This window comes from Colias philodice, chromosome 14 (genome assembly GCF_061535455.1).
Source record: "Colias philodice isolate Cphi_HAF_F1 chromosome 14, ilColPhil1 Martin Lab GWU primary, whole genome shotgun sequence".
Taxonomy (NCBI): Eukaryota; Metazoa; Arthropoda; class Insecta; order Lepidoptera; family Pieridae; genus Colias; species Colias philodice.
The window spans coordinates 5,275,251-5,300,050 of NC_143099.1; the positions used below are offsets into that span (position 1 = coordinate 5,275,251).

General features: G+C 31.4%; 1 protein-coding gene across 1 annotated transcript in view; it reads right to left on the minus strand.

Moving 5' to 3' along the window:
* Nucleotides 1-24,800, minus strand: part of LOC149482828 (uncharacterized) — a 96,187-nt gene that overhangs the window by 56,389 nt on the left and 14,998 nt on the right. The window contains exons 2-3 of the mRNA XM_089703610.1: nt 19,119-19,831; nt 18,789-19,021 (exon numbers count right to left, since the gene is read on the minus strand). Of these exons, the coding sequence (XP_089559736.1) occupies nt 18,789-19,021; nt 19,119-19,750 (865 nt within the window). The 5' untranslated portion in view covers nt 19,751-19,831. The remainder of the gene's footprint in view (nt 1-18,788; nt 19,022-19,118; nt 19,832-24,800) is intronic.

A 24,800-nucleotide genomic window follows, 5' to 3' on the forward strand; every position in this document is an offset into this window, starting at 1 on the left:
TTGAATTTTTTAAAGTACAGTCATGTTAAGCCATCTTTTCTTATGTATTTAAGAATGCAAGGATTTTTATACATTAATAGATTAGCAAATGGCACGATGATGATGAAAACAGCAACCAGAGTTTCAACCGCTCTTCTTGTTATTGTTATGAGGAATCAAATGTTCTTATAAAAGAAGAATAAATGTTTGAGATTGAACTATCAAATAACGAATCGAATCACATCACCTTACCATACCTTCGACGGGTGGTTTTTTTTTATTTTCAAATTATTTGTTACACATTGGATAAGGAAAAGGGGGACTTGTTTCCCCTTTGTGATATATCATACGTACTCGTAGAAAATCAATGATTTATATGAACTTAAAGATTTATTAGTGTTGCACAAGGGATTTAGTTTTACCTCGCATTTGTTTATAAAGTGTTCAATAATATACACAGATATCATAGATAAGGGTGTTTAACCATAAAGTGCTATAAGGTTAGTTGTTTGAATGATTGTATATTATTTGAATGAACTATAATTTACTGTAAAGTTCAGTAACACATTGATTAATGTTTCCGTTCGCGTAGCGTTCAGTTTTTGCGTCAATTTTGGAACAATGGCCAGCTAATTCAATATGCTGACATTGTTTATGTAGGTGTAAATAAGTTAAGACTTTGATGATATCATTATAAATTCATAGTGTAGAATTTAATTTGTGTTGTAGGTTGAAGCAGTAGGTACTATAAATTTGTTTCTATAAAATTTTCCTTCGTTCAATATTTATCACTGAATACAAAATCTCGCTGAAGAAAAATATTTTAGTCAGCAGTCGTTCAGAGACAGATACATGATTCAGACATAATGGCGAAAAGAAAATGCCCATTTGACGGCGTGCGTTAAAGTGGCACCAACAAATTATGCTAAAAGAAGCTCACACACCCAAACGGCTCGTTATCGCTGACGATACAAAAACTTGGAAAGAAAAGTGAAAGAAAATGTATTAAAAACGCGAGGGCGGTCGTCGCCCCACGAGTGTCTCCTCACTTATTTGATAAATAACAGTTCAAATAATAAATCAGAATACGTGTACTACGAATGTTTCGACTCGAATTGAATCTGCGTTCGAGTGACCAAGTGCGGGATGCGATCGTACCGACTCAGGAAGCTTTAAACGTTGCCTTTTGTCGCTTGTTTATAGTTATAGTTTCCGTGTTTGCGAGCTAAGATGGAACCGAGGAAGGTTTTTATGTCTCCAAAGTTCAGTGGGACGGGGTTAGATGAGGTTAACGCTGTTTCACTGACCATAAAAGCGGAGCGGTGTCTCAATTGGACTCGACACTGGCGTTCCCTTTATATTCTTCAAAACTTTAAATTGAAGTCGGTTTCATTTTTGGTCTAGATCCCGTAATTGTATGTAGGATTTATTTATACAATTGTATAGGGATATAATATAATAGGTAATGTGTATCTTCTTTTATGAACTTCCTTTCTAGCAACGGCTTGGGACGTGTGTATATGTGATAGCGTTACCCCGTTTCACCCTCTTCAACTTTATATATTTTATTGGGTCTTTGTTATTCTAACATAAATAATTTATTATTATTATATAAATACGGAAACGTTCTAGCTATCATCTGTAGGCAGAATTCATCTGAACCCGAACAGTATGAAGACGTTACAAACATGTAGAGCTACTTTCTCATTCATTATAATAAATTATTTATTTATTTTATTAAAGAAAATCAGCTACTAAATATGAAATACTGCAGGTATTAGGATCGTAGACGGTGTGAGATTAAATATTAGTTCCAATGGGAATATAATATTACGCTGCCTGAAACTTAAACTTTTGAGAAAGCTACAGTATTGTTATAATAATTTATAAGAGAGAATGAACTTTTTTAAAGAAAATGTACTAAACAATTAATTATTAATTATTTTTTTCACGTTATAAATAGTTAATTTCCCAAGAGTAATATATACGCAAAGGGACACCATTTCCCATCCTTTATTCAAGGTTCAAAGAAATGTATTTTATTCGATGAAGCTATACTGTAGTGAACTATAAAAAGTATACAAATTAATAATACTTTTATACATAAATGTTCATGTATCTATCTATTTATCGAATTATAAATAAACATTCAATAGTAATTAAGGTAATTAAATTTGGGCTGTGAGGAATTGGTTGGGGAGGAATTGGTCCTTACAACACAAATATATATTTTTTCTAAATAATCAGTTTTGTTATTACTCCCCTGATTACTTCCTGATTTATGAGACTTCCGATAAATAAATCTCTAACTTTAGGTGAGTAGGAGAAATGGTTTTGTTTTGCTTTTAGCACAAATCAAAGGCACGTAATTACTTGGGTGATGTTTTTGTTTCCAATAAACCAACAAAGTTCAACTTTTTATCTTTTCAATGAAAAGATTAATGTATATCACAGAATATAAAATTAATTGATTTTTCACTTATTTCGTAATAATATAGAGTTACTTATTGTGTACCGTCACATTAAAATATATAATGTTGTTGTATCAGTTTATTGAAATTAATAAAATGAAATCATTGTTAAAAGAGTGGCTGAAAGATAAAGCTATTTATTATATTCATAACTAGAGCTTCGAAGCTAAGTCATGAATATAATATTATTATGTTATTAATATTCAAAAGATCCTATAAGACAACGCGATAAAGCCCGTAGTAACAAACAGGTATAAGCGAATGAAATAAGTTTAGTTAATAAGTACCATAACGTACCACGTACCATAGGTACCCAAAATGACAGTGGTGACTGGTGCATGATAATAATATTATTATTAATTTGAATCTATAGCGCCATCTTGTAGAATTTAACCAAACGAACTTGAATTTCGTTCATACCAAAAGCCACGAGCTTTCTCCTTTTTCAGTTGCTTGCAGTTTTCGAAGTTTATAAAACTTCTAAAAGATGGCGCTGTTCTCAAAAATCGTACCTTTAACTTTTTGATGCATTTTGTTAAAAATTCAAATTGAATGTGAATTCAAATAGTTCCACAGTAAACAATACTGTAAAATATTTTACTACAAATATAATTAATAAATTTAACTAAGTACTAGTTACCTATAGCAAATTTATCACTATTAAACTAACTTTAACTTCATATTATAAAAATTAAAAGCATGAACCTCCCAGATTAAGATGGTTTTTAGTTTTTACATTTATTTTGTAACATTACAACTGTGATAAAATATAGAAACCATTTATCAAGTCTTTGGTCCAGATCCTACAACTATGTCAGCAGAATATGTTTATCCGCTCAGCTTTCGAGTTGACGGGTTTCACTTGACATTTTAAGAAATCGTTCGCAGATAGTAAAAATAGTAATGCAATACTTTAAAACGGGTAGATGTTTGCTAATGGAGCTATTTCCCGTTCCCAATCCATATAATATCTTGCAAGCAATGCATCGAAGAATTGCATTTTGAAGGTGAAATCAAATGTTTATAAGCTCAATTTTATAACTAATACCAAAGGTTGACTCTACTGATCATAATCTTAGATATCGATTTCAAATGAGAGATATTATTTACACCTTGTTTATTTATCTTATTTAAATTTTATGAACATCTAAAAACAAAGTTTTGCAATCATTTATTTCTTTGTTATTTCCCAAAAGTCATATGATATGGATGATGACAATAAATTTTATTTTATATCTATTTCAACTCAAATTCTATTCAAAACAACATATTTGTCTTCAGTAGGTGGATAAATACAATTTCTGTTGAACCAACCTATTACCTACCTAAAATGCAACTTAAACGTTTACTAAAATTTCACATTAAACCCATTTCGTTTGGTCAACAGCACTCGACGAGAATTTACGAAGGTACGATGTTTATTTCTGCGTCCAAACCCTTATAACATTCCGGAGGAAATAACATTTTATCGGGAATTTATAAACATCTCGAAAAAGTAATTCGAGGTGAAGGGAATGTCATAAAAGTGTTTGAGAGAACGCGAAATATTCAGCCAGGTTATTACCTGGACATGTAAAAGTTGATGTTTTAGAGGTAAGACCACGTTATGTGCTTGTAAACACATTTTATGTCGGCCGAAATGTGTCAGGTCCATAAGTAGGCTAGACGTACTCGGTTTTATTTCAAGGATAACGGAATGATTCCCTTGGTAAAGGATTATGTAGATATTAACTCTATTTGCATTTACTTGGAAGCTTACATGAAAGCTTACATTGACGTTTGTTTATAGAGCTGCTAACACAACAATAATGATCAAGATATAGAATTGCCAACTTTATACCTTTTCAAAATAAAATAATATTATTGAAAAACAACTCGTAATGTTGATGATTTGGGATATAATTGTTTCTTTATTTTAGGTAATCGTATTTTCATTACTTCGTTACTTTTTTTCAAACCTTATGAAATAAACGCTTTTAAATAAATCGAATTATAAGTTTTAAGTTATTTGAGATATTTGGACATTAATTTCAATTTTAAAATAATTGCGATCTTTTTAAAGTTGTTCTAAAAATAAATAACAAAGAAAATGGAATATTTAAGAGTTAGGACGAGCTACAGATAATAAATTTCACTGAATGGACACAACATAGACGAACGTCAATTTTGTCTCATTTATGTGACCTTAGCTTTTGAGGGGAAATTTATAGCGGTCTTAAGAGATTCATCTCAGATCAGGCGTAAACGGATTGTGGGATATATACTGTATACTGAATATATTCTATTTATTTCACAAATACAAATTTAATATAACATCAACGGTCTTGTTTGCTTTGACTTATGCTCACAAGTCTCAGCGATGCATTTGATACGAGATGAGATATTTTCTTTTATTATTAAAAGTCAGTTCAGTCAGGTCATGGACCTAATTTATTAGTTTTAAAAGGATAGTTTAATAATGTCATGATGATGATGATGATGATGATGTATTAAACTTGATCATCTTTTGAACAGAGATATAAGCATGAAGTATTTTCAAAGCAGATTACCTAAAATTAAATTATAACTAGTATACGTTTAAAAATTTCCAGTAAATATTGAACGATTGAATATAAAAGATAATTTATCAAATTACAGTTGGCATTACAATATCGTAGACCCAACTCTACCCTAATAGTACGATAATTATAATCTCTATGTTTTTGTTTCCTTCACGGACTCGCTCGATTAATTCCGGTTTAGATATCAATTAGCTAAGTAAATGTGGACAAAACAGAGGACTCTAAAATTGATTGAAGCCTCCTGGCTTTAAGCCAAGGCATTGAATTACAAATTCAAGATGGCAAACATTACCCAAAATTGTATAAAAAGTGTATAAAAAGAAGGACAGTTTTCCGTACTTACAATTTTTTTTATTTAATTTAAGAGCTGTCTGTTGTTGTTTAAACCGCCTATTAAATATCTTGTTAAACGAAATTAGCTTAATTACCAATTATGTATTATGTGGCTGATGGCTGGCTTCTGTAAAATAATATGATAAAGTTTCTCAATAACAGTCGCCCGATAAACAAATTTATATTAAACCATTATTCTGTATTATGTAGTAGGTATAATAATCGTCATAGATTCATATCTTTTTAGTACATTCAAACTCATTTTTTTCAACCTTTACATTACTCAAATATGTGCGATATGAACTGGAAAAGGACAGGTTATTCTTATTTATTCAACCGAGTAGAATTCATTTTATTTAACCCTTGGGAGTTGTTGTGTTGATGAATTGACTTTTTGAATAGAAATGGGCTTTTAGTGTATTTTTTTATTAGAGGCCGTACTTAAGGCTTATACATGCGCTAATAACCTTGAGCATACTTGACGGATCTCAAACCTCTCCCGCTGCACCTTCTTTTTTCCTCGCATTTTGTATTTAAAAAGATACTAATCAGTGAAACAAAATATCCTCGTCAGGGACTGTTGTGTAACTGATAATTTATTAAACATAAAATTTTCAGAGCTCTAAGTCAGCAGGTTACGAAGTTTATAGAGTATTTGCGGAAAAATCGATGACCACGGCACATTTTTTTTCTAGAAATCTATTAACTTTGGAAAAAAGTCCTCGCGAGCAATTAAAGATCAAAGACCATCCTATTTTATATATTTTTTTCGGTATTGTGCTTTATGTTGTACCAGACTTTATAGAGGTTGATCATAGTCGAAATTGCCGGGTAACGCCTTAAATAAGCCTGGGGTCAAAACTATAGATACATTGAACCTTCTTACTATGGTACAATCCTATCCAAATAGATACCCAACTTTATTTGAGTTCAGCTAAACTTGTAATAGATTAATAATTATCAAGCTTATAGTATACAAAAGGCACGTGTCACATATTGTTAGGATATTTATACTTCTATAAAATAAAATCATGCTACTTACTTATACATCAATAATAATTTATTGAAATTCTAAAAAAACTTAAAAAAGTGCTCACGCAGCTGGAGCAGGACGCTAGTTAGGTATTCATAAATTGTCTCGCTTGATAGCTTGTTACTAAACTAAATGTAGTTCTAAAATTTATTTAATTCCCGAATATATTATACTATGACAATATTATATTATGTACAACAAACATTAGAGCGAGCTCAGAGGCAATTGTCTTTAACACAGATAGTTGTTCCGCCTGGGATTTGACCCGTGACGTCGCTCATACTGTTTGAACAGATATGGCGTCAAACAATTGTCCTTTAAAATACCTTTCAACATTTAAACATAATATGTATTATGCGAAACAAATTCACCATTCTTTATTTCATCTGGCACCCGCGTGATTTAAAGAAATTCCCGTGGTAATGAGATGTTTTATTGCCATAAAAAGTCTATACCACTCTCTAGCTTCCTAGACCATTTCCAGACACTAAAATCATACCATGAAATCGCTCAATTATTGTGGCATGAAAGAAGGACAAACAAACAAACAAACTTTCGATGATAGGATTTCGGTAAGGATAGTCACATAACTACATATGACAATAAAAATGCTATTTATTATTTAATAACTTCTTCTTGTTTCCAATATTAATAAAGGTTTGAAGATATTTCCTCACCCTAATATAAAAATCGTTCGATTGTCAAAAGCATCTGCCCCACGATCGTGTACGTTCTATATTATTATTAAATTTTCTATTTATTCCAAAAGCTTTCTCACGAATTTATTGTATACCTAAATCTTATTATACAGGGTGTAATCGTTAAGTGTGCACAGGCGATTATTCCGTAACTATTACAGATATCAAAAAACTTTAAACTGATATCGAAAGTACTTAACCTAATGAGTAAAATGGCCATAATAAATTATTAAAAATAAAACTCCCTCCTCTCCTCCTCCTCCTTTCCCGTGGGGAAAGGGAACTATGCGGGGTTTTCTCTGAAAACGCGGGTAAAGCCGCGGGCGGAAAGCTAGTATATGTATAAACCTAATAATAAATATAAACTGTCCAATATTATCTATACTTATATCAGTAGGTACTAGCTTTCCGCCCGCGGCTTCGCCCGCACTTTCAAAGAAAAACACGTTCCCGTAGGATTTCCGGGATAAAACCTATCCTATGTCCTTTCTCGGGTATCAAAATATCTCTTTGCCAAATTTCATGCCAATTGGTTCAGTAGTTTAGGCGTGATTGAGGAACAGACAGACAGACAGAGTTACTTTCGCATTTATAATATTAGTATGGATTATTATTAGTCTGTGCTTATATTATAAAGCTAAAGAGTTTGTTTGTTTGTTTGAACGCGCTAACCTCAGGAACTACTGGTCCGATTAAAAAAATCTTTCGGTATCAGATAGCCCATTTATCGAGGAAGGCTTTAAGGCTATATATCATTAGAGTAATATAAACAGGAGCGGGTGAAACCGCGAAGCGCAGCTAGTCATTATGTAAATGAAATTACCTATAAAGAACATTAGACACCAAAATGGTCAGCATATAAATGTATAATAATATATGAATAGTAATTATATATTAATTTAGATAATAGAGCTTCTAGTACATTTTGACTAAATAGAATAGATAGCTTATAACCTGCTATATTTGCTACATCACGTGCCATTAGTGGATATTAGAGCAGTGAGCTAATCGCATAGTATCATTTATCACCATACACTAGTCATCCGATGTTCTGATAGGGTTAGTGTGTTAGCAAATTAAATTCTAACGCTGAATATTTATCGAGTTATGCAATCAAGTGAGTAATCTAGTTGGTAGTACCTAAGTTTGTAACTACTGAATCGATTATACATGTTTGGTTCTATGTTACTTTAAATAAAACCTAAATTTGGAGAGTTTTATTGATTGCCGGGGTTCAAGATTGATAAGTGAATAGAACTGAAATATCGACAATCTTCTCCAAATATTTCAAGACAGTTCCGCTTATTACTCTCCAAATAGGCACTTGGGCGTAATTTGCATTTGATTAATGTACTGGCATTGAGTTGTTTTTAATAACATAGATATACGACATAATATAATTAAAAAAAAAAACATTTTTTAAATAATCGTTTCTTTTTTATTACAATAGACTTACAATTATTAGGTGCACTTAATAAATCATGAATGGCTACTAGGAAACTAAAGCCTATTCATTTTGCATTAAGTAGTCATTACATGTATAGAAACAATTATCTTATCTTTGTCAATAGTTTATTTGTAAAAGCTCACCGCGTTTGTATTCAGTGGAAATACGATTTCAATCGACAATACGAATTTGCTTTGAGGTTCAGAATTAATTTAATGTTATTTACTAATAACCTAATTTTACAGGTACGAGGTAAATAGATATAATTTGATTTTTGTAGAATATTGTACCTTTAATTAATAATTTTCTACGATTAACATGATATTTTGATAACATAAGAAAAGCTTTCTTTATTTTTAAATCTGTCATCACCACATCTAATAGAAAAACATACTTTTACTATAACCAAATCTATTCATGCCTGGAAAATTTCAAAACCATTGGTTTTATATTTTTCGCACTATTAATTAGAACGTTAACATACGTAAACAAACTTTTGAATGTATTTTAAAATTGTTAAGTACTAAGATGTTCAAATTTAGAAGTATTATTAACGACCTTGACGTTAACAGGAGTAAATGTACCTACCTTTTTAAATTGTATTTTGATTTATTCTGCATAAAAAATAATATGGCCACATTTTACCTCAATTTACCTAAATAGGTACATTATACGGCCTATGTTGTTGATAAGAAATTTTCCTCGATTTACGATTATATTTTTGATAGCTGTTATTGTAAAACAAAACCATAGATAGAGATTGGGAAATTAGACGTATAAAATAACAAAGAAATAATGAAAGTATTATTTTTATAATTACATATACCTACCCCGATTACATTATTTTTGTATTGTATAATATCTCAAATATTGGACAGTAGAACATTAATTAACAATTAACTACTTACCTCCTATTTTTACCACCCGTCAAAGACGTGTGTGTCAAATTACAATTATTTTATGGCATAGGAATTTTAAATAAGATATACATATAAAAATATTTACTATTATAGTGGAGCCAATTTAATAGGCAACATATTTTGACGTCTATCAATTTTATCTTCATAGGGTGGTAACCTGCATAAAAACATCGATTAAAGTGAATTAATCGATACGGACTTGAAACATTTGTCAATCGAACTTGAAACACATGTCAATAATTTATGATAATTTTTATTCCCAAGTAATCAATGCATTCGATTCTAGATGTCTGATTTCGATTTTTAGAGTAACGTCTCTGGTATTTAAAAAGAAAAAAGGTTTATTGACACAAAATTGTAGCGACGTCAGTTCTTTAAATCAGAAATTGTTTATTATGTTTAGAATGGTTTATCAGTAAAATCAAATCCTAAAATTACTTATATCGGTCATTATTATAATAAATATGTAATCGTAATTGAAAAAAGTTAAGCAAATGTGCAGTTCTAACAAAACGAAATATCATGTTATTCTATGTTGTCATTACTAGGTTACGTTGTTGAATTTTGTTGAACTGTCAAATGTTGCCTATTAAAATGGCTCTACTATACCTATCACAATTTAGTATAAAATGTAATTATATAGGTAAGAAATATTATCACACAATGATACATCTAATAATACGTGATAATATGTAAATTGAAATGCAACGCAGTTTGTCAGTACATAACTATATTATGTACGAAATTGAGCCAAAAGTTGACCTCTCGATTAGATAATACGAGTGAATATATTGTACATATTATATATATTATATACACCCTTATTATGTGTCATATAAATTCTGACTTCATATTTATAGCATTTCATATTATATGACGGATAAAAGTCGCTTTTTCCACTTACTGTAATCATTTACGAACCAGTCGGGGATTTGCATTTAATCAATTAATTATTTTCTTTCGCTTTTGTTCCCACACACTAAATGGTATGATTAAGTAATAAATCCTTAAATCCTTTTTGTGTTTAGAGGATGTGGTGAAAGAATTAACACGTAATTTTTATGTCATTATGTACCTACTAACCTATGTAAAATAGCAACGAAACTATCATTGTTGTTCACATTTTATACATACAATTTTTCTAATAATATTGTTGCTAATTTTACTCATCTATAAATAGTAGAAGAACGTATGATAAATGAAATTTAGATATGTAATCTAATATTTCCATTCCAATGGATGAAGCTAACAATCCTATAACAATACCAGCTCTGCATATATCCGTGTGTTTGCCCTCGATTCCATAACTTAATGAAAACGGCTCAACTTTAAATTCCTCGTAAAAGCTATATTAATAATAATACTCGTATGCGAATTCCATTTCAATGACCATCACTGTTATTGCGAGTGCATATTATTAATGCTTCTATTAAGATAAAATTATGTAGAGTTTTCTTAATGATAACTATGGAAATTTTATTTTTTGACAAATTGCAGAAAAGGAACGATGGCATCATTATTTGTCATTTAAAATAAGTTGAGCGGCAATGTTTCATCTCTGCGTTAAGATCTTTTGTTTATTTGGGATTATGAGCGTCATTTCCTGAAATGTCTCGGTCCAGAAATGGTCAAAAATTTAAGCACAATGAGGGCACAATGATGTCCTTATAAATACTCCGTGATAAGGTCTAAGAAGTTAACTCTTGAAAATTTTATTTTGTACAATCTATTTTTTCTCAGAATAAGTCTGCACATTGTCTCAATAGTGGAGCAAGAATGCTAATTAAACTAACAGTAGACCGCTTTTCTTCCATTTGAGAGCTTGAAAGGATATTACATAACTACACTATATTGACCTTACAAATTGCGACTCTATGGACAGGTAAAACTACGACCTAGTGTCCAATCTTGTTATGAAAACAAGACAAAGTCCATTGCATTGTTCTTCATATTAAAATGTGAACTACAATGATAAGCAAAGCTTTACGGCGGTGATACAATATTGAGTATTTGTTGAACAGGGAAACAAAGTTCCGTGAAATTTATGCGCATTGAGAAGTTGGTAGCTGAAGCCTGGATTATATTCATACATAATATTCCAAGTAATAAAAGATAATATTGTATGGCGAAACTTATACTTATCGTGTGTAGAACCTCTGGAGTACTTTTTAAAGCTTCTAACTCTTAGTTATTATCTTTTATACCTGGTTAGTTTTGTTTTACTCGAGTGTTGTATTCAAGCAATGTAACACTTTCTATGTCGTTTTATCTGAGCTATTAGTATACAAAAGAAATGTTTCAACTATTTAATATGTTACAAAACAATAAGTGTATACAATTAAATAATCTATTTCTTATTAAATAATTATTAAAGAGTAACTGAAATTACATTTCTTAATGCAGAACAGGGAGGTAATGTAATCATGCGCAGTTTATTTTCCGCATGATATTTTATCTCCATTTAATAAAACCGGTACGTTACTCCATTTAAAAGAAATATTCCTCATGGCGTAGTCGCCAGAATATTTCTCGAACGTTTTTTTGCTACTAAGCAGACCTATCCCTATCATAACCCTTTTATCCCTAAAACATTTACAAGTCCGGAAATAATAAGAGATAAACAAAATTACGTTATAAGTGAACAATTTTCTTTTGCGTGATTATAACGCTTGAGTGATTATAAGGGATTGTGCTAAAATCCTGTTAGCACAATCCCTCCTTTTGCCCATACTTGACTACGCCGATGTGAGTTATGTCAATCTCTCCGTAGATCAAATGAACAAACTCGAACGTCTACAAAATCTCTGTATACGATTCATATTTGGTCTACGGAAATATGACCATGTATCTGAGTTCCGGTCTAAACTCAAATGGCTACCGATCCGATTTCGCCGGGATGCTCATGTGCTGCATCTTCTCTATCAGGTTATGTTTAACCCAAAGATGCCGAAATACCTAAAAGAAAAATTTGTCTTCAGGGGAAACAATGATGAACCAGTTCGCTCCACTGAAATGTATCGATTACGAATGCCTCAACATCTTACTCGTTTCTACGATACTTCATTCACTGTTCAGGCTATTAAATTGTGGAACGCTTTACCTGAGCCAATAAAAAAGGCACAGTCATTGAATAAGTTTAAAATAATGGTAAGCGATAACTATCACTCTTCTTGTCGTACTTAGGTACTTAATAATCTATATATTGTACATATTATATCTTTGTCGCTTTATATATTTATTATCATGTTTTTATGGCTTTAATTATTCTTTCCTATACTTTTGTGAATATATATATTATATTTATACATATCTTTATATTATATTCTTACATATTATATTTATGCTCTGCCCTATCCCTCTCCTCTAACTAATTTCCTTCCGTACTCCGGTTGTCTGGAAGAAATCGCTATTTAGCGATAAGACCGCCATTTGTTTTAATTTATAATTAGATTAAGTTCATATTTTAGTTATCTAAGAGCAATAAAGGATAAATAAATAAATAAATAATAAAAAACGCTTCGATAGAGAAACCATTCCACAAACGTTCGAACACAAGGCTACGATGTATAAAGGATTGCAATTTTTATTATTAGATATTTACATAGATAGCATCTATATTTAAAACAGGTGTTCGAGCCATAATGTGGTATTCATGTTCCGTATGTAGTCGTTATGTACCATTACATTTCTCGTTCAAGATTCTAAACAGGTCGTCTTACGTGCTTATTCTCTTTCTTAGTACAAACAATACCTTAAAGAATTGATAACAGCCTGCTGATTCAAGCTGTGTAAACAGTGGTGGCAAGTACTATTTTAGTCTATTATTTACTCGAAGATTTATTCCATTAGTTTTGTAAAACAGCCTTATAATTTATATATCCGAACCTATGTTGTTTGGTCGATGTAACACGCATCGCTAGAGTACCTAAATATTTACAAATATTACCAACAGTAATCACTATATACCAAACAATAGTTACAATGTCGATTGATGTATGTAAATAATCTCGAAAACAATTTCCCTATCAAAATATGCCGTACCGACTGTATTTACAGAGGGATAACAATCTCTTCCAAAAATAGCGTTAACACAACACAGAAGCTACGCAAGATGACTTCGCAAAAGGTTCATGTATGAAGTTACGTGACATATTGATATTATGTGGTTATATCTACTTATAGGTGACGTAGGTGCAACGAAACATGTATTAATTAGGTGTGATTTGGCGTAGGCTTTACTTTATTTTATAAAACGAATGCCTATGGGTTCTTGTAGATAAACTATTTTCTAAAATCTGTGAACAGAGAGCAAGTAGGATAGTAAATACATATATACCTAAGTATTATCGTGCAGTATCAAATTTGAAAATTAAAAATCTTCTATGTTCTGTTAAATATTATACACTAGGACTATAACATTGCGCCAAACTGCTTCTTGTGATAACATAACTCCGATCAAAGATAGTTGAAACATTTTAATTGCACGAATGTTAAAAAGTAATCCAAGATTATGCCATATAAATATTTAGCATAAAACCTTAATAAGCTGTGCCTAATTGACTATGTAAGTAGTTTAATCATAGGCACCATTAATGTCAAAGATGATGTAAATTCACAGAAGTGTGTCAACTAATGTAGTATTAAACTCGTTCTTAGGATTTTCCTTTAGACAGTGCGCGCACGAGCAACTTTGTCTCCGCAACTATTTTGTCTCTCTCGCCTATGGGCTAGTATGAAAGTGCGCGCACGTAGCGACGCAACTCCCCATACAAATTGATGGGAGAGACAAAATAGTTGCGGAGACAAAGTTGCTCGTGCGCGCTAGCTCTTAGTCGGACAAGAGTCATGATATATCGCTATCATGCCTCTATCGATTCATATCAAATGAAGGCAATCAGGCAGACATTTGACATTTTTATGTTATTACAAGTAAGGACTGCAAACGGGCACCGACTCCCACAAAATTACAATATTAACAGTTTAAATAAATATAACTAGAATTTAAAATTAGCTCTGCAGTGTAAACTAATCTAAGTCTAAATTTTATCAACTAAATGTTTCGTAAATCAAAGTATGTATGTTTTTGAAACTTCAAAGTTTATTCAAACACTTCTGACAGATTGTGTATCTGTATAGTCATCCAACAAATGAATGTGAATATTTCGTTTCATTTTATCAGTTTAAAAACAATTATTTTGGTATTAATTAATTAATCATCAACCTAATTGAAGAGGAATATAACAATGATAGTAAAATAAAATATATGAACTACCAATCATTTTTGAACAATACGTTTTGAGTGGTTGTTTTACTTTATAACGAAATAAAGCGGATTCATATTTTCCGACGTCAATCAAATCAAGCGGTTGGCAACGCTTCTGTTTTGCGTATGAATTTATTTTGTGCCACCAAAATACCTTTTATGAATAGTTGGTCGTTAGCACTACACAAGGTAATCAGCTGAGAGTGTATTCAAGGATTCATAAATCAAGGAAACAGGCGGTTTAGAAATGATGAAATACCCGGCCTAGTGTGGGATTATGAGCTTTGCAAGTTATGAATTTCACCCTGCCTCGGTAATTTTAGACAAAATCTCGTATATTACTTTATTTTTTATATGAATGATTAGATACATTTATTAATTAGGTACCTGTTCCTACAAGTGTTCGAGAAATAATTATGTTTCGTAAATAAATATATAGCATATATAAATTTTGGCTAATTCTTTGGAATACCAAAAATGTGAAATCTAAAATATAAAATCAACGATTGCTATCTGACAGTATGGCGCAAAAATCGTGACTATATTTTTGAGTTTGAAACATTTTACTTAAGAATGGGACAAATAAAAATATTCTTAGGACAAGAATTTATAACTGTAGTAGTTTTACATATGCTTATTAATTTGAATTTCTACAATTTCATTACATTTCGGCCGGTGTTTGATAAATTCTATCATAATTACGTTACAGCTTTATTTGTTCAAAGGAATCGTTTGTTTGAAGTCTTGTACAAATCTTCTAGATTGATTAAATATTAATATTTAAATACTACATAATACATAATATTAATAATTAAATTAGTAGTAAAACAGAACAGTAATTAAAAAAGTAAAGAAAAAAAATATTAATTCCATATAAATTTAAATCTATTCAATATATGAATGATGATAAACAAAAATACATATACATAATATGTATATTATAGACAGTGTACAGAATAAGCGTCTGGTGAAACTTTCTTGGCAAGCTTCAAATTTTTGACACTTTCTTTCTCTCCGACAGTAATACTGAGAACATGTCAACCCAGACTTTAATGCCAACTAGGATTTGAGTTACATTGCTTTGATATTTTTTTGTAAGAAGTATTGTTATAAAAAAAATACTTAATACTAGTGTGTTTTTAAGAGTGTAATATTTAATCCTTTATGTTTGTGTTAGAGTATCTCTACATAAGTTATAAGTAGGAACTTTAATGTTTAGTACATGTAACTGTGAGCTAAATTTGTTAATGAGAAAGACACCTTCGTGTCAATTAATCGAAGTGCAAATATAAGTTTCAATGGAAATTTAGTCAGTACATCATATTATTCATTAATAAAGAATGAAGACTTTGACGTCTATATAACGTATTAAACATATTGTGTTCACATTCACACATGCATAGGCGAAAAACCTAAAACGTCTGAGATTGGTACAAATTGCTGGGTTTATTCCCAAATCAAATCTCTTTAAAATATCTTAATAAAATCAAAAATGATAAATGTTGTCTATGAATTATCTAAAGAAAATCATGTCACGTTTTCAATATTTCGCAGACAGTGTAATGCGGTGTTATTGGCATTTTGATTTATATGCAAGATACGGTATACTTTTTAACATGTGTTGAAAATATCAAATGCGGCGAATTTACACCCTTCGAGATGTGATGTTATTTCTTTTCGTAAAATGTTTTATAAGATTTTGGAATGTAATACGTTGTTTTCGCTAATGTAAAGAAGTAAAACCATTAACGTCTCGAATTAATAAATTCTATCCGTTGTTAACTTTGTGTTGTTTTTTGTTTTGCTTTTCATGTAGATTGCCTCTATATTGATTGGCACGATGGATTTGCACTAGAATTAGTTGAACTTTTAAAATATGCAAGGAAGTAGTTAATTACATTTATAAACTGTAGGTATAGTATCAAGCGTAGTATCAATATATACAAATCAAAGTACGTTCATAGTGACATACAGGATTTAACAAGCTACTGTAGAAAGCATACGGACACGAGTAAATATTAAGTAGACTTTGATACAACAATACTAACTCTAACAAAAATATCGGAAGAATGAAACTCTAATTATTGTTTTGAGTTCCATATTCATCTTTGTTACAAAGTATAAGTACTTATCTTAAGTAGATACCTATACATTGTACGAAATTAAGTACCTAATGATATTGATATGTAATGATATAAAAACAAGTAATTATTTTACTGCAATACTTTAATTATGCATAGTCTTGTTTGTTTTTTGGAAATATTAATTTAATGATCACTGAAATAACACTTTAAAATTTATATTATTATCAATCATAATTTTAGTAGGTATCTGTTGTTAATTAAGTGAAGAAATATTTAATGCAATCAATCTAAAAGTTCCCTTTTTTCCTTCAACGTCTAAAATCAGTAGATGACATATTTCATTGTAAAAAAATATATATATTATCAACTAAGTAACAACTATTCTTCTGAAGAGCATGAAAGTCAAGGACGAATATTTTACATGCCCCTACGTATGAAATATAGTCTGTAAACATATAAAATGCAGATCGTAAATAATGTTCCTCCAGATAAGCTAAGTACAGGATTTCCAGCGCGTCACCTTCCTCAAAGAAACAAAACTGTTTAAAATAAAAAACCACATTTTTACGAGCAAAAACATTTAAAGATGTCGCTATTACCATTTTATAACTTTCGGCACTGGTTCGTACAAAAATCTCGTATAAACTCAGCCATGTAAGTATCAATAAATTTCATTAAACAGCATGTTACTTCATTACTTATTATTAAATTATTTTCATTGTTTGCGAGATATTGGTAAAAAGGTCGGCGACTCCATAACTTCATCGCAGCGGTTATCCATCAATATAAATCTTTGAAAGTTTCTGTTTATTATTTTTGTCTCAATTAACTCAGTCAGGGAGCAACAGATCTTCTTGATTTATGCATTGTAGTACTACACTCTAGACCTTTTTCACTTCTATGGTTATTTGTATTAATAATGTACATCAATAAAATTTGTCTCGGAAATTACGTTTGTATTGTATAAACTAAGGTCCGTTTAAGAAATTGTAGCAGTAAAATTGAATAATTTTTTATTGATATTATTTTGATATATAATTGGCTCTTGTTAAACTTATTAAATTATTCCATGAATTTCCTTCCTTCAATAGATTTAAATTAAAATTGTACATAAAAAGACTATAAAATAAAATCTGTGCTAAATGCAGTGCAGTTTGCATATTATAAACTCGTTTGATTTTTCATGCATTCACCATATCGATACTAAACTAAGTACGTAATTTATTTACAAATTATTCGATTGACCAATCGATAATCATTACAAGAAATTTAAAGCAAAAAGTGCGGATACCGAAAATGCCTCATTGATTGGCAGATAATTAATCTTATCAAATTCATTAGGGACGGGATCCTGTTATCTCGAATTGGAGTAGGTTATCCTTACCGTAAAACCTTGAACATTTTAAAGAAATGTACTGCAGTTCTGACATTTTAAGCGATATCCGCTTTTTTATTTCCACCGCACCGTTGCGTTCAAAACAGTATCGTTTTATTGTGTTTGTGTGTAAATTTTGGCTACATACAAAATAAATTTGTCTCACCCAACCAACTACACAAAAAAAGATCAAAGTGATTAGAACGTTATTTTGACGCCTAGCATGACGTTTTTGTATTGTTAGTTCACAATTTGTTTAAATGTTATCTTTTAGCGCCAACTTTTTAATACCAAACTAACTTTTTCTCAAGTCACTGTTACGACCAAAGAATCTTTTGAAGCATGAATGAATAATGTGGTATAATAATAATACGAAGCCTTTGAATTTGTGAATTATTACTTGAACTCCAGCTTATTGTTTGTATCAAGTTTGTACAACTTTGCATTTTATCTCGTTTTATTGTGATGGTTTGCCTTACAAGAGGATTTTCGGTTATAAATAGAGAATTTAATTAATTTCCTGGGTATTATCCCTTAAAATTTATAAATAGGTCATTTGTAGAGTTGGATACAAATTTTTCTTAAGTAGTAAAAATTGCTATTAATGTAAACAAAATAACTCACCATAACTATAAAGAGGAGGCACATGATATTTGATAGAAGCGGTACATGCAATAGCACCCGTGCCGCCACCAAGTTGCAGGCCGTGCGATAAGATTTGCACTATCGTTCCAACGACGGTGATAGTCCAGCCCCATCCACCTTCAGGGTAGTACCGTCTCGCAAGCGTGAGAGCGGCGCGGGCCCGCAGCGCCGCCGCTGTCTCAGCGCCTACAGTAGCACCCGCACTAGCGCACCTAATACACCACACATTAAATTAAACAATACCTGACTTAACCGCTAAGATTACTCAACAGCTAAGTCAAGTATGGGTAACATAAACACTGCACTAACCGCCGGAATTGTGTTATCTCACGGGTTACTTCATAACCGACACTTTTGGAGCGACCGCGTTCCGCAAAATTGTTCTGTTTGTTCGCGACATTCGCGTTTGTGACTCCACATGTGCACAGGATAGAAGTCCGAGGCTTCGTTTGTCGAGCTTTGGCCACGCAGCGTCCTTGACAGTCGCACTCTGGAGTGCGCCAGGAGAGAAGTCGTTCCAGTAAGGTCCTTCTGCGGACCGTACTCGCCCGTCTATCATTCGGACATCTTTGGCCCACGTCCAGTGGAAAAGATGAGCTACGATCGACGTCTTGACACGCGATTGATATATGTTTATTGTCATAAGTAATCTTTTTCTGCCGTCTATTATTGTATGTGTGAATTCTATGCGCGATAGATTCCATTTTAACCGTATCATCGCATGGCAAATCATTTTTTGGATGGCCATTTTTTATTTGGTTTACGTCTGTGTGTAGGGATTTCCAAGTGGCTATAACTTCATCCCGTACGAGCGTGTCTTTGAAATTTGGGACGGTGTTCGAGTCAGATATTTTATTAGCGAAGGGTCGAGTATTGTCGGGGCTCGGGACAGGCGCCTCCCGTAGTCGCGTGGGCAAGCTGTCACACCGACGAAGAGTCATTGTCACTTATATTAGGTGAACACATTTTTTAAACGCAATTTTTGTGACTATGGGTCATTCACATTTTCCTTTTGTTGTTTCCTGCAACAAAGAGATTTGGTGAATGCGGATTGTATTCAATAGTAATTCAGTAAATATGAGCCTATTTGTTGCTTTTAATAGCTTGCTCTAATTCTGACATAGCAAATAATTTCAAACATAGGTAGGTAAATGCAGTATGCCAATGCATGAACAGTATTTATAGATATGATAGTCAACTATAGGTATTTATATTCGCAATATCAAAGTGCCTATTTCCTTTGTAAAATTTATTCCAAAATATCATTATATGAATAATTCATGTTACAATGGTAATACTAAATGCTGCTTATGTAAATGTAGTTTAGGGAAAATGCGATCAATTACGTGTTGGGCCCGTAGATTCGTGAGATTAGGTAAGAAAATATTCGCATAAGGTAAAGAGGGATTTACTTCATCCTCTATAATATTGTTATCGTTATTATTTTGTTTATTTTCTACAATTTTCATAGACGTCATTAAGTTAAAAGTATGTACTGCCCATGTATATCTAATTTTATTATCTATATGTTGTTCGAGCTTTTAGGTAAAAACCTCTGTATAAGAACTGTGCACTGTAGAAATTAACACAGTTTTAATTTTTTTTTAATATTTGATGTTTGTATAACTTTCACGATAATAAAAATAATGTAAGAAACCAAGTTGTATTCTAAAGAAACTGTTTAAACTTTCAAAGATCAAGTGTAAACTTCGCATGACGGCGAATTTACGTTGAAAGGATGACACAATACTTCCAAGATATATAATTCTCAAACAAAGATGGAAACCCTGTTGGCAGAGCAGACATTTTTAGAAAAGTATTAAAACTAACACCGGCGATGTGAATAACAGATTGCGAAATGTCAATTTCTAGATAGAGATAATATGTGAAAGGTTTGAATGCATCTTGTCTATTGACACAGAAGTTTTCAGACGTCATCCAATTCGTCCGTAATTACATTCGCAGATTCTTTTACTGTCGCATTACCTCAGATAATTGAAAATCTAATCTATTCTGTTATCTCAAGATGCTTGGGATTACGTTTTTTCTCCGTAAACGCTTTGGACGATTATTGTTTAATGTTTATTAATATTGCGTCTGGACATTCTGTGAACTCTCCCAAAATGCAATTTGTATGCTAAGTTATGCATTAAACAGTATGAACACACTTCAGGTACAGTTTACTAGAGTATTTACAATTACATTAAGTCCTGGGCTATTATTATGTGTTCTTTTTAAAAATGTTTCACGGTGAAAAATGTTTAAAAAATGAAATGCTGGTGAAAATGTCAAAGAAACATGAAATATTGCTGTTTGAAACGAATTTATGCATTATATAAATGAAATTTTAATTGAAGGAATTGATAAGATGATTCCATTGGAGGATTCCAATACATTTTGTGTCTTCTGTTTTATTTTTATTTCAGCCATATTTTCAGAAAATAAGGTTTTTACTACCTACTAGTTAATAGGATAATGAATACACATAAGCAATCGTTGTGTTGGCTGGAACGTGAAATATGCATTAAAATAAATATGGAGCTTTCATATCACATTAATTAATAAAATTGACAAAGAAATCGCAGTATACTGTATATACCTTGGAGTGCCATTGCAATGTCGATGCTGTTCGCTTGAGAAATGTTGATTCAAAATTGATAAGATAATTCGTCTTTTAATTGCTCAGGGTCGGATTCTTTCTCGTCAACCGCTTTTAATAAAGTTTCATCGAATTATGTTTATTGCTATAATTTTTTATAAAACAAAACCGTTATGAGATATATGTGGAGAAATTAAAAATGCTTTCGATGCACGAAAAGCTATAAAAGTGAATGTAAAAATAATTAGTTTAATGATAAAATAATAACGACTGGTTTTCGGTTTTCAAGCCTTATTAAGTACTAGCTATCCGCCCGCGGCTTCGCCCGCGTTTTCAAAGAAAAACCCGTTCCCGTAGGATTTCCGGGATACAACCTATCCTATGTCCTTTCTCGGGTATCAAAATATCTCTATACCAAATTTTATGCAAATTGGTTCAGTAGTTAAGGCGTGATTGAGTAACAGACAGACAGACAGAGTTACTTTCGCATTTATAATATTAGTATGGATTATACCGTATTTAATATACACAACAGTATTAAAAACTAAAAATAAGTGTACGTACCTAAAAATGAAACGAATTAATCCCGATGAAATTAAGTCAGGGGTTTTTTTTGGTATAATTTTTGTGAATTGTTATTTAAATACGAGATTTTTTTTAGATTATCATCAATCATGTACTCAGAATAAAAGAGTAATGTTAATGAGATTGCCGCTAATTCGTTCGTTCGTAGAGAGCTATTTATTATGCCGGAAAAACGGCCTGTTTCCCGCAGTGACATTCTGTCTGTGATTAATTTTTTATACTCAAATAGAAACGATGTCAATGAGAAAATTATTACTCTGAATTTATTTTTGGGACCGAATTCATTTCCGAGTCTTTTCTTTGAATATGGATTACCAAAGACACGCATTTGACATGTTATAGAAGAATGTTTTGACAACAAAAAATACGTAGTAAGCTTAGGTAGTAAGTATTTTCATCTATGCCTAAAAATATTTCGTTGATTTGAAAGTAGCCATATAAAGTAGTGTAGTGCTTGCTGCAAATTATTATTCGATAATAGGCAAAAGTGCTAACACGTCTTTATAAAATAAAAATATTTCGTTGATTTGAAAGTAGCCATATAGACTAGTGTAGTGCTTGCTGCAAATTATTATTCGATAAAAGGCAAAAGTGCTAACACTTTATACAAATGTAAGTCGGTAAATAAATCGTATCTCTAATGCAACTGCAATAGATTTAGACTTACGTGGGCGCGCTCTTTAAGATAACAAGCTTCAATCCTTGAGGCTAATTAAAATATATTTAAGGAAATGTTGCGAGCTTTCCGAGATGTTTATCCCGTAGCTCTTTTAGCTTGGATTGAAAGAACAATATTCTTGATACATAAATAAAGCACTGATTTATGAGGTTTATCTAAATGTACATTATCTTCTTAGGTATTAGAATAAATCCAATGTTTTGTTCAGTATCTGTGAAACATGAGACAGGAAAATACTTTTAACTGTCTGTAATTCAACATTTCTCTATTAAGAAAGATAGCCTTTATGAAATAAGTATTTAGCTAAATCTGATTCAATGACCATTCATGCAAAATTACTGACAAGAAAAATGTAACTACAGCGCGCGACTGTCTTCTAGTGACTACAATTTTATAAGTAAAAAAAAGACGCATTTCTTTGATGGTCGATTAGATTGATAATAATTCTAATTGGTGAAATAAGATTACAATCGACATCACTGCTATAAAAAATACAAATGGACGGACTGGCAGCGGAACCTTACCTACCTTAATAACATTTATTGACAATCTTGTACAGTATTCTAGAAAGGTCGATTTGTGTGAAACTCAGCTTGTAACAATGTGATTACGATGTTACCTAACTAAACTCTAATTATTATCGCTGAATCAATCGATTAATGATTCTGCTTGGTTAAGCACACACAATATGTTGTTTCACGATATTGATGATATTGTTGAATGCTGTAAGAGCCAAGGAAAATACAATTAAGTATATAAAAATAGTAGAGTTTATATAAATTGTATTAATTATTTCGTTCGAATTGTTGCGTTCGTAGGTGTTATGACTACTAGAAACTAGAAGTTCAACAATGCTTACATCTATGTTTAAAAAAAAGATCTTTATATGATATTTTATTTACTTTACCGCAGTTTGAACTCTTGGTAATGGCGCTACAATTTATATAATTTTATGTAATGCAATTGTATCTACACATTTTCACAACATACATATTATTTTTGGTAACGATTATGCAAAGCTATAATTATTATTTATTCTTTCTATTATCCCTCTAATATTATAATGCGAAAGTTTGTGAGGATGGATGGATATTTGTTACTCTTTCACGCAAATACTACTGAACCGATAACACTGAAATTTGGTATGTAGGTAGCTGAAGACCAAGAATAAAACATACTTTTTATCTCGGAAGTCCCACGGAAACGGGAAATATGCGGGTTATTTGAAAACGCGGGTGAAGCCGCGTTGGAAATCTACATAGTATTAAATATTAGCCGTGATATCTACAGTATATGTTAGCATAGTACCTAATATAACTGCTATAATTATATTAAAGAACGTGAATCAAATAATAAAATTATTAAAAAAATATATGAAATTCATTATTTTCCAATTCTTTGCTTGTGAATCAACCTATGACTGCAAGCAATCCGTTTCTCCTCTTTTGCATTATTATACATAGAACCTTGTTACCTTAACAATAAACTGGTATAAAAGGCGTGGGATGAAAACGTGGGACGTTCAGTTTCAGATCCTTACTCAGAAACAAATATTTATTATATTTCAATACTGGTATCCTTACTGTACCATCACAGTATATATTTAATAATATTTTGCATGTACACAAAAGCTCCGACATACACACAAGAGTAGGAGATAGACACGATTATGGCACAAGGAACAGGAATAGAATTGAAATGCCATTTTTCCGATTAGCTAAAGTTAAAAATTCATTTATGGGTCAAGGTATACGCTTATATAATAAAATTCCTCACAATATTAAAGAGTTTAGTAGTTCTAAATTTAAAACTTATATAAAAAATGTACTAGTTCAGAGAGCGTACTACAGTATTCAGGAATATATGGACGATAAAGACCCATGGAGGGTTGTCGCGTAAAAACCACAGGACAGTTCTTTGGCATATTATGATATATTAATATGTAGTTAGATATAAGTTACATATTATGTAATATTGACATGATTTAAAAGAGCAACTATGGAGTTTCTTGCCGATTCTTCTCCATAGATACTGCTTTCCGAATCGGTGGTAAATGTTAAAAATACTTATGTAATGACGATTCGAAAGTGCTACTAAATAGTAGTCTAATTGAATAAATGAATGTTTG